The 16,041-nt window shown below is 32.4% G+C and overlaps 1 protein-coding gene across 1 annotated transcript; it reads left to right on the top strand.

Annotated features, from left to right (window-relative positions):
* The first annotated feature begins 452 nt into the window (after positions 1-452).
* On the top strand, positions 453-1,418 carry LOC112526516 (chlorophyll a-b binding protein of LHCII type 1-like). Its single transcript, XM_025136826.1, has one exon. It carries the CDS (start codon positions 476-478, stop codon positions 1,271-1,273), a length of 798 nt encoding a protein of 265 aa, XP_024992594.1. The 5' UTR covers positions 453-475; the 3' UTR covers positions 1,274-1,418.
* The last annotated feature ends 14,623 nt before the right edge of the window (positions 1,419-16,041 follow it).

Below are 16,041 nucleotides of genomic sequence, written 5' to 3'. Positions count from 1 at the left end.
AATATATTTTATTATTTAATCTTATAAAACAGTGTATTAAAACATTAATTTTTTTTATAAGTATTGTAAACCCAATTAAATTTTCTTGCATTTTTTCTATTTAAAAATGAAAAAAAAATAATATTTGTTCGGAATATAATATTTAAAAATTAAAATAAATTCAACTATTTAAAAAATTAACGATTTGTGGTTTTGCCTGCTTCGGCCCATGGTGGCTATCAAAGAGAATTCGGATAGAAAATCTTGAAATTGCATGGAATGTACACGTGTCCTCTTTTGGTTGGATTTCAGTAATTATAGCTATCGAAGATATCATCAACAAATAAAAATCAAGATACAGATACCGAAGATAAGAACCCTAAAATATCCACTCTTATTTAAACCACTTTCAAGAACTCGTAATACTCAAGCAGTCAGCCCCCCTCGACTATACATTCTCTCAATATTCTTACCTTCTACTTTGAGAAAATATCCAATGGCTGCTTCCACCATGGCTCTTTCTTCTCCCTTCACCGGACAAGTGGTGAAAACAGCTCCCTCATCTTCTGAAGTTTTCGGAAATGGACGGGTTTCCATGAGGAAAACTGCTGTCAAGAAGGTCGCACCATCAGGAAGCCCATGGTACGGTCCTGACCGTGTCAAGTACCTAGGCCCATTCTCCGGCGAGGCTCCATCATACCTCACCGGTGAATTCCCAGGTGACTACGGSTGGGACACCGCCGGACTTTCTGCTGACCCAGAAACATTTGCCAAGAACCGTGAGCTTGAGGTCATTCACTGCAGATGGGCCATGCTTGGAGCTCTAGGGTGCGTCTTCCCCGAGCTCTTGGCTCGTAACGGTGTGAAGTTTGGTGAGGCCGTRTGGTTCAAGGCTGGAGCACAAATCTTTAGCGAAGGTGGTCTTGATTACTTGGGAAACCCAAGTTTGGTCCATGCCCAAAGCATCTTGGCCATCTGGGCCACCCAAGTGATCTTGATGGGTGCGGTTGAAGGTTACAGAGTAGCAGGTGGACCCTTGGGCGAGATTGTTGACCCACTTTACCCTGGTGGTAGCTTTGACCCATTGGGTCTTGCTGATGATCCAGAGGCTTTTGCTGAGTTGAAGGTAAAAGAGATCAAGAATGGAAGACTAGCCATGTTCTCTATGTTTGGTTTCTTCGTTCAAGCCATTGTCACAGGAAAGGGACCATTGGAGAACCTTGCAGACCACCTTGCTGACCCCGTTGCCAACAACGCCTGGTCTTATGCCACAAACTTTGCCCCTGGAAAGTGATTTATTTGAGAAGGACATTATGTTATATTGAAAATTGGGGTTTTTAAGGGTTTGAGAACACGTTAATTTCCTTGTAAATTAATCAATGTTATTATTGTAACTCCTTTAATTTTCAATAAAAAAATGTTTGTTGCTTTCTTTCAGTAATTCTTTGGTGATTAAGAAACTCCCTTTATTTAATTTTAAGTTCACTTCATGGCCTATCTATAATATAAATAAACTATCAATCAAACATTTAAAATACCCTTTGTTTACAAAATAGTAGATAACTCTTACGGACTGTTTACCAAACGCTTGTTGAGGTATGTAAACACCAACTTACATTACTTTACCGGATGAATATGATAAGGACCAAGAATCTTACCCGGTAAGAACGAGACAAGGACCAAGAGTCTTATCCGGTAAGTGAGAGTGACGACTCTTACCACGGTAAGCGCTTACCGGGTAAATTGTTGCATACGATACCATTTTGGTAGATTAAAATCTTACCCGGTAAGTAAATGATAGCGTTAAATTTTACCGGTAAGCGCTTACTTAAGATCAAGGTTGTAAATATTTAGTAATCTTCATAAATGAACGAGGTATGTTACACAATGACAAGAAGGGTAAGTTTGTGAAACTACCTGTTGAAAATGAGCTTTAGAATGCGGTAAAATGTGTTTTAGGAAACTTCCAAATAGAAAACACCTCCATGTTAAGTTAACACATACATGTTCATCAATCAAATTCGTTGCATAGAACATTTCATCATTGTGGCGGATCACCCGTCCGTGATTGAAGATCCGCCCTTAATCACGATTACCGACCACATTCTCTCCAACAATGAGATTCGACCATAATACGTCGGTGATGGCTATATCGGACGGATTTCTGTGTCGGTGAAACCTCTTTATTTTGTAATGTACAATTGCCTTCGTTGTATTCCTTCCAACCTATAATACGTGCACGATGAGATAGCATTATATGGGTTGTTAATCCATCTACTAAAAATCCAAATCTTTTATTGACATGTTATTGGACATTTCACTACAAGCCTTAAGAGTTTTAGGGTAATCATGGATTGGAGGAAGTGACACGTTCTTGAAAAGGTGAATTCTTTTGGAATATTTTTGAAACATTAATGCCATCAATAACCACTAATCAAACTTATATAGTACTCTTGCATCTATCAGAGATTTAAGGGAAAATCCAATTAGCATAAAGTAAAGCTATTGCTACAAAATCAAATTATACTCTTAATATAATTATAGCATGCGAACTATGTGGAGAAGGTTATCCATTTTTGCAATGTGTATCTAATATACTCACTTTTTTTTCTTAGTAACCAAGATGGGGAGATACCTATTCAATCCGACCAATCCAACTTTACCCAAAGCGAAATAATTAACTCAACCCCGAAGAAACCTGATGTTTAATTGAGTTGTGAACTCTTCAAAATGTAGGTATTATGTTGATATTGAAGTACTTTTATTTGAACCCAACCTAACCCAATAAACCCGATGAACTCAATATCTTTTTATTTATTGGATCTAATATGATTGTTAAGTCTCTATTAAGATGATTTTTTTTTTGCATTTGGTTTGGTATCTCACTGCATGCATGAAGGTTAAATGCTAATTAGATATGAGGGGACGATATGAATATATGAAGTTTTGTGTATCAAATCTGTTAAATGCATATATATTTATGACGACAATATCAAATGGAATGGAGATATTGAAGTGTTTGGTTTCTTCTCTTGCATTTTATGATGATTCAATGGTGATGAGAGATAATTAGAGGACGTGAATAAAATTTGGTGGTGTGATTGATCTTTCTATGCCTTTTGATATATATTTTTGCACGTCAAATATGTGAACACACATACATGTTCGTGCACAATATCAATTGAAATGGCCATAATTTTCTTCATAAACGAAGTTGTATGTTTTTTAATTATCCGGTTTCTTATGAATGCAATAGAAGGTGGTGACATGTTTGTATCACCGGGTGGTTTGAAGTATCCGATACCTAATTTACCGGAAGGAATAAATATGGCTGTTGCAATGTAATTCTCTTCTTTGGAAGCGGCATAAGGATTGTACATGAAGTACGTTGATTTGGTGGGTTTTGATGATCGTTGGTCGACAAATAAAGTCGGAGGTGTACCACCTGCTTTGCTTGCAGATAGCCCGAATTCACCACATTTGAACCTCCGTGGCCACAAGGGGATTTCTGTTCCTCCTTAGATTTGAACTTGGGACCTCCGGGTACTTTTGACTTTTGGAGCCAAGCTCAAACCAATGAGGTACCACCCTTGTGGTTCAGCTCACATGTTTTAACATGAGCATGGATATATATTTTTGCAGGTTTCATGTACATACAATTAACATATGAATTGTTGCTTTAGTGACTGCTATAATATATTGCATCTACCTGTATATGCATGTTGATAATGTTTCAACTTTTTGTATATGAATGTTTGGACGGTGACATTCTTATCAGTTTATGTTTATTTCTTGTTTAACATTTCAGACAGAATGTTTTTTATAAGTTATAAACTATTAGTTATCGATGATTGACATGAAATATGGTGTTAGCCCGCAACCTATGTGTTCTTGTCTTGTTAGCCCGTGTAGTAATATGGTGTTTTGATCCCTTGTCCAGTGCATGGAATCTCATTACTTTAGCCTCGACGAAATCAATTAGTAGAAACTTAGGGGGAGTTTGGTTCGTAGAATGGAATTCGATGGAATTGGAATTCTTCAAATGAATTTGACTTTGAAGGAATGGAATGAAATTTTATGGAATTTGACCATGCCTTGTGATTGCGTTTGGTTGCATGGAATTGGAATGAATTTGGATTAGGGAAGGAATTTATCAGAAATGAATTGAAATCCAAGGGTATTGCCTTGGAATGTAAAATCCGTGAATGAAAGAATTTATTGGAATTGAAATGATTCCATCATTTTTATTCCATAAACCAAACATTGTATTTGGAATTTGGTCAAAGGATTTGGCCATTCAAATTTCTTTCAATTCCATCCAAATCCATGAATCAAACAACCCCTTAACCGTGTACTTTTTCCTTAGATTAGTCAGTTGAATGTCTTGATAACATAAGTCTATTCTATGCAAAAAAAACTATTAATAACTTTTGTACATAGTATCATCACAGAGGCCAATTACTTTGGTCCTTCTCATACACATACAGCAACTCCCACTTATATATATGCATATTTATACATAGATACCAACCAATATATATATATATATATATATATATATATGCAGATCCAGAATAACACTAAATATGCATGTGTGATGTTCTCCATATGATATCCCCAATGTTTAATCAGTTATGGATATATGGTATTTATTAGAAAATAAGCTAGACAATTATTATGTTTGGTAGTTATTGACATTTACTATGAACAGACGCAATGGTTCAGTCTGTATGTATATATATATATATGTGTGTGTGTGAGTGTCGTATGTACTCTGATATAATTGATGTAAACATCAAATTGGTATATGAATAAAATTGCAGTATTGTGGTTATCGATTCTCTGTATGGTGTGTTAATCTTCCCAACAAACTGGTATAGAGCCCATGGCTTTACACTACTAAAAAAAAGGGCATCACCGACGGATTTTTCTGGCGGAAATTCCGTCGGAAATATTACCGACGGATTACCGACGGATTTCCGACGGATACCAAAAAAGTCAAAAAAAATCAACTTTTATCTATATCCGCCAAAAATCCCCCACAAACCCCCCACTGAATTTATCGGAAAAAAAATTAAAATTATTTAAAACGGTTTTTCAACGGATTTGTGACGGATTTCTGACGGATTTTTTTACTTATTCTAAACCGTCACAAATCCGTCGGAAATCCGTCGCAAAATTTGTCTAATTTATTTAAATCAACTAATTAGAGTTAATTAAAAACAATTTCCGACGGATTTCCGACGGAATTTTAAATTTTTTTAAAAAAATTTAAAATTCCGTCGGAAATCCTTTGGAAATATTTAAAAATGTTTTATTTTTATATTTCTTTTTAAATTAGAGTTAAGGAAAAAAAAACACATTTTTAAATATTTCCGACGGAATTTTAATTTTTTTAAAAAAAATAAAATTCCGTCGGAAATCCGTCGGAAATATTTAAAAATGTTTTATTTTTATATTTCTTTTTAAATTAAAGTTAAGGAAAAGAAAAATAAAAAACACATTTTTAAAAATATTTTATTTTTCTTTTTCTTTTAAAATTAAAGTTAAGGGGAAAAAAACACATTTTAAAAAAAAAACACATTTTTAAAATTATCTGGTAACGGTTTGCAACCCCAATTGCCGAAACTTAACGGTAGAAATTACCATCAATGGAACATTCAGATGAAAGTCTTGTATGAATCTCAAGATCTTTGGTCCATCATTGAAAATGGATTCGTTGAACCAAATGATATTTCGAAATTTCGAAATTAACAACACAGGAACTTGCGGAATTAAAAGAAATAAAAAAAGAAAGACATGAAGGCATTGTTCTTTATATATCAAGCAGTGGACGAAGTGATCTTTGAGAGAATCTCCAATTCGAATACATCCAAGCAGGCCTGGGATACGTTGAATAAGACTTATAGAGGGGAAGAGAAAGTCAAATTGGTTAGACTCCAGACACTCGGATGCTAATTTGATAACCTGCATACGAAAGACTCAGATTCAATTGAAGATTATTACAATCGAGTAATTCTCCTTGTTAACCAGATGCGAATTAATGGTGAAATCCTTGAAGATACCAAAATCATAGAAAAGATTCTTCGAAGTCTGACTAGAAAATTCGAATATGTGATGGTGGCCATAGAAGAATCGAAGGATGTCTCAACCATGACATTAGAAAGTTTGATTGGAACTTTGCAGTCTCATGAGTTAAGGCTTAAACAATTTGACAACACAAGTTCGACATCATCTGATCAAGCATTTCAAGTTCAATCTACAAGTTTAAATTCATACGATAAACATAAGACTAGTGATCTGGGTAAAGAAAAAAATGTTGAATATACAAGCACGGAGAAAGGAAAAGGGAGACCTCTGTCACAAATACAATGTTATCATTGTTTGAAGTTTAGACATACAAAAAGATTCTGTAAAATGCGAATTGCAGAAGAAAAGGGTGCTAGTTTTGTGCACAAAGAGGATGAGAATGATCATGAGACTTTATTTATGTTGTTTGGTTCTCATGATGAAACAGATGATTGTTGGTACCTTGACAGCGGGTGCAGTAACCATATGTCTGGTAATAAGGATTTGTTTGTGTTTATTGATGAATCCTACAAAAAGGAAGTGCATAGTGGTGATGATAAACGACTAGATGTGAAAGGGATTGGTGATGTTTCAGTCGAAACAAAGAAGGGCATCAAGAAGATTCAAAACGTTTATTATGTGCAGGGTTTAAAACATAATCTGTTGAGCATTGGACAACTCTTATTGAAGGGGTACAATATGCATTTCAAACAAAACATGTGTGAAATTAGAGACTTGAATCATAATCTTCTGGGAAATATTAGTATGACTTCCAACAAAATGTTTCCTTTAAGATTTCTTGAAGATTCATCGTTTGCATNAATTAGAGACTTGAATCATAATCTTCTGGGAAATATTAGTATGACTTCCAACAAAATGTTTCCTTTAAGATTTCTTGAAGATTCATCGTTTGCATTCAAGATGATAGGTCAACAATTGGCTCAACTCTGGCACAAAAGACTTGGACATGTTAATTTTGGTTACCTGGATCAGATGTGTAAACAAAATATAGTAAGAGGAATGCCTAAACTATCTGTGTCAATGAAGTCTGTGAGAGTTGTGCTCTTGGAAAGCATTCAAGGAATTCTTTTCCACAAGAAAAGGATGGAGAGCCTCACAACCTCTTGAACTTATACACACAAACGTGTGTGGTCCTATGAAAACATTATCTATTGGCAAGAATAGGTGTGTCCTCACTTTCATTGATGATTATAGTAGAAAGCTCTAGGTTTATTTTTTTAAAAGAAAAATCGGAAGTTTTTGAAAGATTCAAGAACTTCAAAGTTTTTGTAGAAGATTAAAACTTTAAGATCAGATTGTGGGGGAGAATATAATAGCCATGTTTTTAAAGAATTTCTACAAAATGAAGGCATTTTACATCAGTTTACTACTCGCTATACACCCCAACAAAATGGGGTGGCAGAGCGTAAAAACCGCACATTACTTGAGATGGCAAGAAGTATGTTAAAAGAGAAGAATTTGCCAAATGAATCATAGGCTGAAGCAGTTGCATGTGCTGCCTACATCTTAAATCGTTCACCCATAAAAAGTTTGTCAAATATTACTTCACAAGAGGCATGGAGTGGATACAAACCAAGCATTTCGCACTTCAAGATTTTTGGGTGTCTAGCATTTTCTCATATACCCGATCAGATAAGAAATAAATTAGATGACAAATCTGAGAAAGTAATCTTTGTTGGTTATAGTGAGAGATCTAAAGCATACAAGGTTTATAATCCTATTACTATGAAGTTGATTGTGAGTCGAGATGTGATATTTCATGAGGATAAGTCTTGGAATGGATTGTCTGCAAATATTGAGCAAAACACACTGGTTATGGATGAAGAAATCGAGGAGAAAAATATAAATGAGGAGGAACAAGATCAACCCATTGCAATACCAGATAACACACCAAACTCGGCATCTTCCAGCAGTTCTTCATCAAGTTCTCCCTCATCCAGAATTCGACCAAGAAAAATGAGAACAATGGCTGGTCTTTTATAGAATATTCAGCGTATAGATTTTGATGATTTAGTTGATTTTGTGTTATTTGCATATGCAGATCCTCTAACATTTGATGAAGCATTCAAAGAAGAACATTGGAGGTTGGCTATGGATGAAGAAATTAAATCCATTCAAAAGAACAACACATGGAGTCTGGTTGATCTTCCAAATAATCATCAACCAATTGGAGTCAAATGGGTGTATAAAACAAATATGAATGCGAAAAGAGAAATTGATAGACACAAGGCAGGGCTGGTAGTGAAAGGATACAAGTAAAAGTATGGTTTAGATTACAAAGAAGTGTTTGCCCTTGTTATACGACTCGAAACCATCAGCTTGTGTTAGCTATTGCAGCCCACAATGATGGGAAAGTCCATCAAATGGACGTAAAATCTGCCTTTTTAAATGGAGTGCTAGAGGAAGAGGTTTATGTGGATCAACCTCTTGGTTATGTGAAGAAAGGAGAGGAAGACAAAGTTTATCGATTGAACAAGGCCCTATATGGGTTAAAACAAGCTCCATGGGTTTGGTATAGTCGCATCGACAAATACTTTGTTAAGCATGGTTTTCTGAAATGCACATACGAGCATATTCTATATATCATGAGAGATCAAGGTAATATTCTAATTGTTTGCATCTACGTTGATGACTTAGTGTTCACAAGTAATGATCATAGTTTAATTGAAAGCTTCAAAGACTCCATGAAGAAAGAATTTGATATGATTGATCTTGGATTTTTAAGATACTTTTTGGGAATTGAAGTCAAACAAGAAAGAAACAAGATCTTCATATCTCAACAAAAGTATGCTATGGATCTTTTATCTAGATTTAACATGGAAGATTGTATTCCTTTATGTTGGACCCTAGATACTCTTAATTTGCAGAAATATTGTTTGCTTAAACTAAGAATCAAGAACAACAATGCATTTCTATTGATTAAACTGGATATTCAAAGAAAAACGTAAAGCAGTAAAATAATGCTTTGAATAACCGAATGCTTTTATTTATAAAAGATGAACAATTGAAGCACAAAAGTAATCTCACAAGAATTTGCGTATAGTATAAGTCGGCTCTTTCAGGTATTTATGAACCTGAGGCCGAGGCCTCCTTTTATACACCTAGGTCTAACAAACTACACAATAAATTAGGCGTGAAATTATGAGCTGACTGGTCTGCATCCTTATCTTTGACTTTTCTTGATTAGCGGAGCAGATTTGATCAAGCCGCCTTTAAGCTGTTAGACGTTTGCGAGAATGTCTGGGCTAATGCGCGCTTTCCGTGAAAGAAGGTAGCCAGATGCTCTGCATGAACATATACATAAGCTCTGCATGTACTATGCAGAGGCTCTGCATATGCAGAGGCTCTGGGTCTTGGAGTTGTTGCTTTGAGTCAAGTGCTTATGCTTTTTGGCGCACAAAACTTGACCGATCACAGAGATAGAGCGCGGGCTCTGTATAACAGAACCTTCACTCTGAGTAAGAGCTCTGGTCCTTGATCCTTTGCATGAGAGCTCTTAGCCAGACAACTTCAATAGACTAAGTCCTATTGACTAGAGCAAGATACTTCTTATTTACACTTTTACAAGTTTGGGGTCTAACACTTTATCTACACCAATGGAATATGGATTGAAGCTCTCAAAAGTGGATCAAGAGAAGGTAATGAATAGTAGCTTGTTTCGTAGCATGATTGGCAGTTTAATGTTTTTAACTGCCACACGTCCAGACATCATGTTTGTTATTAGTAAAATAAGTCGTTAAATGGAGAATCCTAAGGTCGGTCACTGGGAAGCAGGTAAAAGGATTATGAGATACATCAAAGGAACAAGTCATCTTGGAATTATCTACGGTAAGGCCAATAATTTCAGCCTAATGGGATTCAGTGACAGTGATTTTGGTGGTGACTTTGATGATAGTAAAAGTACATCAGGCTATATTTTTAGTCTCGGATCAAGAATTATATCATGGCAGTCCAAAAAGCAAAAGGTTGTAGCTCTATCATCAACCGAAGTAGAATATATCTCTTTGTCAAGTGCAGGTTGTCAAGCATTATGGCTACGGGCTGTCCCAAAAGAGATTGGTCAAGATCAAGGGGAAGCAACTATTATATATTGTGACAACATGTTTGCAATTGCTCTATCAAAGAACCCTGTTTATCATGGAAGAAGTAAGCACATAAGAATAAAATATCATTTTATTCGTGAACTTGTTGAAAGTGGAGAAATTGTGATTCAGCATTGTGGAACAAAAGAATAACTAGCGGATATGTTTACCAAAGCATTACAAGTTGGGGCCTTCAATCTCTTCAAACAGAAGTTAGGAATTGGGTGTGTCTAGCTTAAGGGGAAGTATTAGAAAATAAGCTAGACAGTTATTATGTTTGGTAGTTATTGACAGTTACTATGAACGGACGCAATGGTTCAGTCTGTATGTATATATATGTGTCATATGCACTCTGATATAATTGATGTAAACATCAAATTGGTATATGAATAAAATTGCAGTACTGTTGTTATCGATTCTCTGTATGGTGTGTTAAATCTTCCCAACAGTATTGACCAATTCCATATATGCATACTGTCCATTCTTACATATGTTCAACATATTAATGCATACTAATACCTAATTGCAGACAAGTTTCCAACATGCCTATATGTACTGAGTTCAAACACACTTATTTGAAGGGCCCCCTCCCCCTCTCTTTATATATCTATACTATATTATAAAACATTTGATAAAAACTCTTAAAAACCATTTTTTATACATGAAGTTTATTGATACATATTACTTAAAATTTAAGATTACAAGTAAATTGTACATACATACAACTTATTAAGGCTTCATATTTGAATTCGTGTAACTAACTCTAGATAAACATAATCAAATATAGAATTTCTAATATATAAAAATCTAAAATATAATCAAGATAATAAATGAATTCTAACAAAATACATATTATTAAACAAAAAATAAAAATATATATTAAAGAAATACAAAAAAAAAATCTAAATAGTTAGTTTGATACAAATATCAATATTTTTTTCAATTTTTTATGATATATCTTTATATTTATATTATATTTAAATATAAAAACATTATCGTTTTCTCAAAATCACATAAAACCATATTATAACATCGACAGAGACAAAAAAAAATGAAACATTGAAATCGATATATATATATATATATATATATATATATATATATATATATATATATATATANAGAGACAAAAAAAAATGAAACATTGAAATCGATATATATATATATATATATATATATATATATATATATATATATATATATATATATAAACACACTAGAAGGATTTGCTATGGATTTTTATTTATTTAGTACTGTCACAAATCCATTGGTAATCCATCACAAAATTGGTCTAGTTTTTTAAATAAATAATTAGTGTTAATTAATTACATTTTTGACGGATTTCAATTAATATTTTTATTTAATTAAAATCCATCAAAAATTTTAGATTTTTAAATTTTTTTTTAGAAATTATTAAAAAGGAAACAAAAACTTTTTTTCTTAAAAATCTCCGTCTGATTAAATTTTATTAAGTTTTTTTATTTAAAAAATTGAAATCCGTTAGAAACTTAAGATTTTTTTTGAATTTTATTCTTTTTTTAGAAGCTATTATTAAAAACGAAACAAAAACTTTTTTTCTTAAAAATCTCCGACGAATTAAATTTTTTTAAGTTTTGTATTCAAAAAATTAAAATCTGTCGGAAATTTTTAGATTTTTTTTAAATTGTATACTTTTTTAGAAGCTATTATTAAAAATGAAACAAAAACTTTTTTTCTTAAAAATCTCTGATGGATTTTCGACAGATTAAATTTTTTATTTAAAAAATCGAAATCTGCCGGAAACTTTTAAGAAAAAAGGTTTTTAAATTTTTTTCTTCCAAAAAAATATTTTTTTAAAATAAAAATTACTATCCGTCGGAATTTATTTAGAAAAATATTTTAATTTCTTCTTCCAAAACATATATTTTTTCTTCATCAAAAAATATATTTGAAAAAAAAAGAAAGAAATTTAAAATTTCCATCGAAAATCTGTCGGAAAATATTCTAAAAAATGTTTTTTTTTCTTACAAAAAGTATATTTTTACAGAAAATAAAAAAGAAGAAAGTATTAAATTTCAGTTAGATTTATTTTTTTTTCATTTTAGAAAAAAGTTTTTACATTTCAAATGGTTCAATTAGCTTTAACGAGTACTATTGGATTTTAATGGACGTATTGGGTTTTACTAGGTTCAATTGGGCTTTAATGTTTTCTGTTGGGTTTTAATGGGTATTATTGGGTTGTAATACCCAATAACGGATATTATTGGGCTTTTACATGTATTATTGGGTTTTAATGGATTTTGGTAAAATTTAATGGATCTTAGTGGACTTATTCGGTTCAACTAGGTTTTAATGGAGCTATTGAGTCTTATTCGCTTCAATTGGGCATTAACGAGTATTATTGGACTTTAATAGATCTATTGGGATTTAACAGATCTAGTGGGCCTTATTTGGTTCAATTTGGCTTTGACGGGTACTATTAGGTTTTATTCGGTACAATTGAGCTTTAAAAAGTATTAGGCTTTAACGGGTACAATTAGGCTTTACTGGATTTAATTGGCCTTTAAAGGGTACTGTTGGGCTTTAATGGATCTTAGTGGACTTTAATGAATCTATTATGCTTTAACGTCTACTATTGAGCTTTCATGGATCTTAGTGGCCTTATTCGGTGCAATTGGGCTTTAACGGCTACTATTTGGTCTTCAATGGATCTCAGTGGATTTTAATGGATCTATTGGACTTTAACAGGTACTATTGGGCTTTATTCGGTTCAATTGAGCTTTAACGGGTATTATTGGGCTTTAACGGGTAGAATTGGGCTTTACTAGGTACAATTGGGCTTTAAAGGGTACTACTAGTCTTTAACTGATCTTAGTGGACTTTAATGAACATATTGGGCTTTAACGGGGTACTATTGAACTTTCATGGATCTTAGTGGCCTTATTCGGTGCAATTGGGCTTTAACGGGTATTATTTGGTCTTCAATGGATCTCAGTGGATTTTAATGGATTTATTGGGCTTTAACGCGTACTATTAGGCTTTATTTGGTTCAATTGAGCTCTAACGGGTATTGCTGGGCTTTAACGGGTACAATTGGGCTTTACTGGGTACAATTAAGCTTTAAAGGGTATTACTTGGCTTTAATTGATCTTAGTGGACTTTAATGAATATATTGGACTTTAAAATGAGTTTAATGAATATATTGGGCTTTAAAATGAGAATTTTATCTTCTATTTGATTATATTTATCTACTATTAGTTACACGAATTTAAATATGGAGCTTAATAAATTGTACTTATGCATAAATTACTTGTAATGTTGAATTTTAAGTAATATATGCATCAATAAACAGTACTTCATATATAAAATATGGTTTTTAAGAGTTTTTGTCAAATGTTTTATAATATAGTATAGATGACTAGATTAAAACCTAAATAAGGATCCGTGAAAAAACAAAAACTTAAAAGATTTGGACGTCTAGACTTACTTTCGCAACAACAAGAAGAACATTTTTTAGTAAATGCTAGAAAACAAAGAATGGGTCTTATTCAAGGGGTATAGTAGTTTGGAGAGTAGCACCTCGAGCCATATCAGTTCTAATTTTCAACCTAAGGACTAGATAAGACCATTTCTGTCTTTCTGGAAGAGGGTAGGATGGGCACCGATCAAAGGCCTAAAAAAGTATGAGCCCAAATTCTTTTTGTTATATAATAGTAATTTAAAAAAAGTCACAATTTTTTTTAGTTTATAGTAGGACCCAAAAGAAATTTAGCAGATAGCACTACTAAAAAAAATAGGTATCACCGACGGAATTTTCTGACGGACTTTCCGTTGGAAATCAGTGACGGATTTCCGACGGATCCCAAAATAGTCGACAAAAGTCAACATTTATCGACTTCCGCCACAAATCTCCCACAAATCCGTCACCGATTTTTTTTAGAAAAAAAGAAATTTATTTCAAATAACTATCCCGACGGATGTTCGACGAATTTGCAACGGATTTTATTTACTTATTTAGTACTGTCACAAATCCGTCGGTAATCCATCACAAAATTGGTCTACTTTTTAAATAAATAATTAGTGTTAATTAATTATATTTTCCGACGGATTTTAGTTAATATTTTTATTTAATTAAAATCCGTCAGAAATCCGTCGTAAATTTTAGATTTTTTTTAAATTTTATTATTTTTTTAGAAGCTATTATTAAAAAGAAAACAAAAACTTTTTTTCTTACAAATCTCCGACGGATTAAAAAAATTTAAGTTTTTTATTTAAAAAATTGAAATCCCTTGGAAATTTTAGATTTTTTTTAAATTTTATTCTTTTTTAGATGCTATTATTAAAAAGGAAACAACTTTTTTTCTTAAAAATCTTCGACGGATTAAAATTTTTTAAGTTTTTTATTCAAAAAGTTGAAATCCGTCGGAAATATTTAGATTCTTTTTCAATTTATTCTTTTTTAGAAGCTATTATTAAAAGGGAAACAAAAACTTCTTTACTTAAAAATCTCCGACGGATTAAAAAATTTTAAGTTTTTTATTTAAAAAATCGAAATCCGTCTCTGCCGGAAAAAAAATATATTTTTTAATAAAAAATTACTATCCGTCGGAATTATTTTGAAAAATATTTTAATTTTTTTTCATCAAAAAAATATATTTGAAAAAAAAAGAAATTTAAAATTTCCGACGAAATTTAAATTTTTTTAATTAAAAAATTAAATTCCGTCGGAAATCCGTCGAAAAATATTTTAAAAATGTTTTTTTTCTTACAAAAAATATATTTTTAAAGAAAATAATAAAGAAGAAAATATAAAATTTCAGATGGATTTAATTTTTTCATTTTAGAAAAAAGTTTTTATATTTTTGATGGTTTAATTGGCTTTAACGAGTAGTATTGGACTTTAATGGACGTATTGGGTTTTTACTAGGTTCAATTGGGCTTTAATGATTTTTGTTGGGTTTTAACGGGTATTATTGGGCTGTAATATCCAATAACGAGTATTATTGGGCTTTATTCGGTTCAATTGAGATTTTACATGTATTATTGGGTTTTAATGGATCTTGGTAAAATTTAATGGAACTTAGTGGACTTTATTCGGGTCAACAAGGTTTTAATGAAGCTATTGAGTCTTATTCGGTTCAATTGAGCATTAACGAGTACTATTGGACTTCAATAGATCTATTGAGATTTATGTGATAACTGGCTCCTGGTTATCATTTGAGGTAATTAATACGTGTTTATTTGCTATATGATTTTATGATGGCATAATAAATTGATATATTTGATCATGCAAGAAGGTGAAATTTTGTGCAAAAATATGTATACACTATGTGAATATATATATATATATATATATATATGCATGAATTGGTATGCTTTGCATACATATATTGAAAATATATGCATGATACATGCATGAATAAGTGTATGCATGGAAATATGAGGAATATGAATGCATGCATGTGAAGGAGGCGGTTTAGTGGACTTTCCTATTTTGGGGAAAAGTATATAAGAAGGGCTTTAGTCTCCGTCACAATTTTTCTGGCCAATTGAGAATAAAGTGAGCGATTTAAGAGAAGGAGGGGTTGACCGGATTAATTCTCATCTGTATTTCAGGATAGTTTTTCAAAAGAATTCAAAGGTGAGTGTTTACTACTCTATTTCAATTGTGAAGTAATTTCTCTTGGTTTGATTAATATTTGTTTACCCGGTTTAGATTTAAAACGGACAAAACATGAGCGGGTTAAGATGAAATCGCTTGATATATCAATCGGTTTAGTCTTAAATCGGACAAGGGTTGAGTGATTTAAATGTAAACCGGACATAGTCTCACCCGGTTTTAGGGTAACCCGACTAATGTGTTAGCCGGTTTAAGTGTTGAGTGATTTATGAACTATGAATTTATGTTAAG

Source organism: Cynara cardunculus (genome assembly GCF_001531365.2).
Source record: "Cynara cardunculus var. scolymus isolate 2C chromosome LG 14, CcrdV1, whole genome shotgun sequence".
Classification (NCBI taxonomy): Eukaryota; Viridiplantae; Streptophyta; class Magnoliopsida; order Asterales; family Asteraceae; genus Cynara; species Cynara cardunculus.
The sequence above is the reverse complement of the archived record's forward strand: the minus strand, read 5'-3'. Positions and strand labels throughout refer to the sequence as shown.